At 37.5% G+C, this 4,925-nt stretch overlaps 1 protein-coding gene across 1 annotated transcript; it reads right to left on the reverse strand.

The window, feature by feature from the left end:
• Window positions 1-87: 87 nt before the first annotated feature.
• On the reverse strand, window positions 88-4,473 carry LOC121966649 (large proline-rich protein BAG6-like; the record flags this gene model as incomplete). Its single annotated transcript, XM_042516717.1, has 5 exons — window positions 4,262-4,473; window positions 4,010-4,102; window positions 3,806-3,923; window positions 259-482; window positions 88-159 (listed from the first exon to the last, which is right to left on the reverse strand). Coding segments are annotated over exons 2-5 (495 nt in total), but the record flags the coding sequence as incomplete, so codon positions are not given.
• Window positions 4,474-4,925: the final 452 nt, after the last annotated feature.

The following is a 4,925-nucleotide window of genomic DNA, read 5'->3' on the forward strand; positions in this document are numbered from 1 at the left end:
AGAGAGAGAGAGAGAGAGAGAGAGAGTCAGCTGCATAGGAAGAGTGAAAGCGAAGGGCTGAAAAGATGGATGAAATGAGGACTTCACCCCGGAGCTGGTGCTGACCCTGGCATTCCTCCCAGCTTCACTGACTCCAGCCATCATCTGCTGTACAGACATCTGCAAGACAAATTGCACTTGTCACAATGCATGAAAGTACTCTTCCTGTCAGAAACATACAGCAAGGCTTTGATGTGCCTGCAGCAGGGCTGCACCCACCTGTATCTGCTGAGGGTCCATGATGTTGACAGGCAGGTTGAAGGTACCCAGCATCACGTAGCTGTTGCTGTTGCGGTCATGCAGTGCACCCTGGGAGGAGGTGGAGGCATGGCTGCTGCCCTCTGCCCCCCCAGTGGAAACACCCGCACCCCCAGACCCAGACCCAGACATGCTGGCCTGAGGTGGGGCACGCTCCACCAGGTGGATTACCTTCCCATCTACATCTGATGGAGAAACAAAATTACCTCATTACCTTTTGAACATGCACTAGCTACTTCTTATCTAGTATGACTTTATCAATATTTTAAATTTCATATACCAAATAAAAAGGAAGGCAATCGAAAAAGATCGAAATATTACAGGAGTCGAAGTAATGTGGCTACAATTTCAACTATCTTTCTGAGGCCAGTCTTTATCAGTTGTTGTTAAAGACCACCGAATGCACCAATAACATATTTGGATAAAATCTGTGAAATGTTAGATAGAGTATGTAATACAAATAATGAGGTTTACTTTCTTGGTGATTTGAATATTGATTGAAAAACAAAAAGTTAAGATTGAGTTAAGATTCTCTTATATTGCCATATATGACATACTGTGTTGAGGTCTGGGGAAAAGTGTATTAAGCAAACATAGACCCTATAATTAAACTTCAAAAAAGAGTAATTAGAATAATAAACAAAGTGTGCTATTGTGAACCTACTAACCCACTATTTATAAGATCCTGTGCATTAAAAATCTCAGATATTGTGTTTTTAAAAACAATGGAAATAATTTTTCGAGTACAGAATAACAGCCTTGCGGTTTGTATTCTTCAGTTATTTAAATTAAGAAAGGGAAATTAGAATTCAAGAGGATTATTGGTTTTTGAAATGTGTAAAGTGAGAACTAATGTAAAATACAAATGTGTTTTAGTTTTGGTAGTTAAACTACGGAATAATCTCAGTGATGAGTTGAAGTTATGTAGTTCTCTGATGTGTTTTAAGAAAGCCTTAAAATGTAAAATAATTAATAATTATAAATTACAATAAAGATTATTTTCGTATTAATTTTCTACTGCTGATATTCTAGGCAAAGGCAGCCTATTCCCTTTTCAGTCACTGGATGACTTTCTTTGTTTGTGTGGAGGTGTTTATGTACGATAACATGTGCTGGCTAAATAGTCCATGAAAAATGGTTGACTCTGATGTTTGTGTTGTGTGACTGAAATAAACAATTTGATTCATTCATTCAAATATTGTTAATGAAAGTAATGGAGACCCCAGGAAGAGTAGCTACTGAACAGCTAAAACTAAACCATATGTTTGATTTAATTCATGAAAGGGCCCCAGAATACATAAACCAAATAGGCATGGTTGGATGCCAACATACACTAGAACAGCATTATGTCATGCAGTGTTCCTTTTCTTGATGGTAAAAAAAAAAGCAAGAAGCAATTTTTTCTAGACTGGGATCTCCCTGTGAAACAACTTGTGTCACATTAAACAAAGCCAAACAAAGGTTAAAGAGGAGCTGTGGGGAGGGTTAATGGTTCACCTTTAGGGAAGAAAGTCTGAGTTTCAAGGGGGATGAGTAGGTTTATGATGTAATTTGTTTGTTTGCAATTATGAGTATGTATGTTTTTAAGTGTTGTTTGGTGTTTCCATCAAGGACAACTTTGGAAATAAGTGTTTTTAATAATGCTTTTAAGTGCTAACCTCTAGGATTTTTTATGTCATTATACTCATTTAAGTTGTTGTGCTGTAAAATAAAAAAAATAAAAAATAAAGGACGCTTCCTCCCAGCACATCACCTATTGACCTGTTGCCCTTGGGCAGGCGCTACAGGTCCATCAGAGCCTACACCACCAGACTGACAGAGAGCTTCTATCTGGGGGCCATAAGAACTCTAAACAACAACAAACAGTAATTAATGAACCATCCCTACACATTTCCCTGTGCAATAATATATGTATTAGTGCAATAAGCCATCTGTGCAATCTACCTCACAATTCATCTGCTGCACTGCTATTATCTTATGTTTGTTCTGTTTTAAGATTTAAAACTGGCTCAATATCATACAGAGATAAAACACCTTGAAGTCAACACCGCACAAATACCTACCTACTGAAATAAAAACACTGAATGTAATATTACAGCAAAATAAGTACATTTAAAAAAATATTATTATTAATATTATTAAATGATGGACATCTTTAGTTTTTCTTACATATGTGAGGTATATTAACAGTTTCCCATAAAAAATCAAGTACACTGAAATTATCCTTCTTGGGAAAATACTGTAGGTATGTTTCCATAAAGTGACCCTTTTGCTTTCTTTGTACTATTGGTTGAACTCTTTTTCCAAAAAAGGCATTCCAGGAGAGAGACGATCCTGCTGAATCTTACCGGAAAAACAGGACAAGTTTGAACTGGGAGGTTTTCTTTATTATTTTCTTTTTTGTTTTGTTTTCTTAATTTAAATGCAATTTTCTCTGCAGCAGACATCGGTACATTATAGCTTAATTTTAGCAGGGGTGTGCAAGCAGTATTTCTGTGACGCCACACTGAAAACAAAAGCCACTTCTGGGTAGAAAAGAGGCAAGTGTTTTGAATTTTGGAGCTATCTAAATCTGGCATATTTGTTTTTTATGTTGTGATTTTCAGTAATAACTGTAACATATATAAAGTTAAACATGGTGATCTGGCCTGTCTGATGTTTCTGTTGTATTTATTTAATCAACTGTGCTGTTTTGCTAACATATTTGATAAATCAAATATACAGGCAGGTATGTTACTATATGTGTTGTCCCTTTGAATAGTGTTTGTTTCCCACCTATTAATGCAAAAACTACCTCCCTTGGTGGTTAGTGACTGTTTGAATTTATGGAGGGTGGTACAAAACAGAGAAGCATTAAAAAAAAAAAAACACTGTGGAATGATTTGTGTTTTCGATTTTGGCTTAGGTAAGGGACACGCAACTTTAAATTGCAGCATTTTGTATCTATGTAATAAACCTGTGAACCCCAAATCATGCTATTGGTATTGAAAGCCATGTTTTTTTTTAATTCTGTAATATTTCATGATTTATCATAGCCAGAACTGTGAAAACAGAAAAGCAAAATTTTTGCTCCAATATTAACTACATTTGGTGTGGATACAAAAAGAATCATTCTTGTTTCATTTGGACATTTTGACCTAGCAAGTGAGGCAAAGGCACATTTGGAACTAACACTATCAAGAATGGCTCTGTATCTGCAACTACTGCAATGCAATGCATCAGTTGATGTTATTTTTTTACACTTGTGTTTGACACCTGAAATGTGAGACAGTTCATTTCACTCCAGATTAAGAGTAAGGGGAAATCTTTTAGAAAGGATTATGCCACCACATTTGTACATGCACACAGATGTCATTTGATCAGTTTATAGCACTGCTGAGATCAAAACCACAAGTGACAAATCCCCCTCCCTCTGCCTTACATCTCATAAAAACAACTCCTGTGTTGTTGCTACAGTGCTGTGTGCTTTGTAGACTGCTGTGTGGGTTGGCAGGTTTCATGTACTCACTGTATTCAGTAAGCGTCCTGTCATCCTGCAGCACTCTGCCCTGGTAGATGAGCCTCTGCTTGTCCACTGGGATCTCCACTGATGAAGCGATGTGCTCCTTGAACTGCTTCACTGTCAGCTATAGGACAACACACATGACACTGGCTGTCACTGAAGAACACGAGTCTAAATGCAGCAGTATTTTAATCAGGGTAAGAGCATTACCTGTCCTCGAACTGTGTAGCTCCTGCTCTGGGAGTCCAGAGTCTTCACAGTCACTTCGATCAGGCCGCTGGACTCAGACATGTTCCTCGAAATCTGGATGAATAACAAAATTAGAGCCTTAAATTAACGGTTTGGAAGCTGACTACGCATAAGGAATTACCAAAAATATGCGAAATGGGTGAAAGATGAGTCATGCTTGTCACATTCATACACTATCAGACAGATAAATGTGGTGAAAAGATGAGACAACACCTCCTTGCAGACAGCTCCACAGCCTTGTTGTTGTTATTAGCTTGTTAGCCGGGCCAGCTAACGTTAGCTAATCCCAGGTACCGGGAGGATAACAGGGCTAACGGTCTAATCTCCCCCGGGGAGACCGCTGTCCGCGTCCACTGGAAATCTTCCTTTTGTTATTCTGCTAAACTGTAACAACCTGGGGGATTATATTTTAAAGAAAGTCCCGTTTTCAGTGAGGGCGCATCCAGATTGACCCGTTATCTTAATTTTCCCAGATTAAACTCGGCACTGAACGCAACATCAAAGGACCCCGATGACGTCAAGAGGAGCATCTGTTTTATGCCTGAGTGCCTTTGTGTTTTTATAGCTATCACTTGCAAAGTGTACACTTCAGTCTAAAGTGTTCAAAGTGTTCTACGATTTACTCAATTATGTTCTACTTTAACCTAAATGTATGGTCATATATCTAGAATAGTAAACAAATGGATGGACTGTCATCATTATTAGTGGTGCTAGTAAGATTTTGTTTTTCAAAACATTTAAAAAAAGATGTTACACTGACAAAATTAGATATATTACTCCTTTTTAAAAACCCCAATATCTAAACTGATGAAATGTTATTAATCTGGTTATTATTTTAGCAAAATAGTATGTACATGAAATGATTTGGTTCAATAAA

Source organism: Plectropomus leopardus, unplaced genomic scaffold, assembly GCF_008729295.1.
Source record: "Plectropomus leopardus isolate mb unplaced genomic scaffold, YSFRI_Pleo_2.0 unplaced_scaffold25415, whole genome shotgun sequence".
In the NCBI taxonomy this organism is placed as follows: Eukaryota; Metazoa; Chordata; class Actinopteri; order Perciformes; family Serranidae; genus Plectropomus; species Plectropomus leopardus.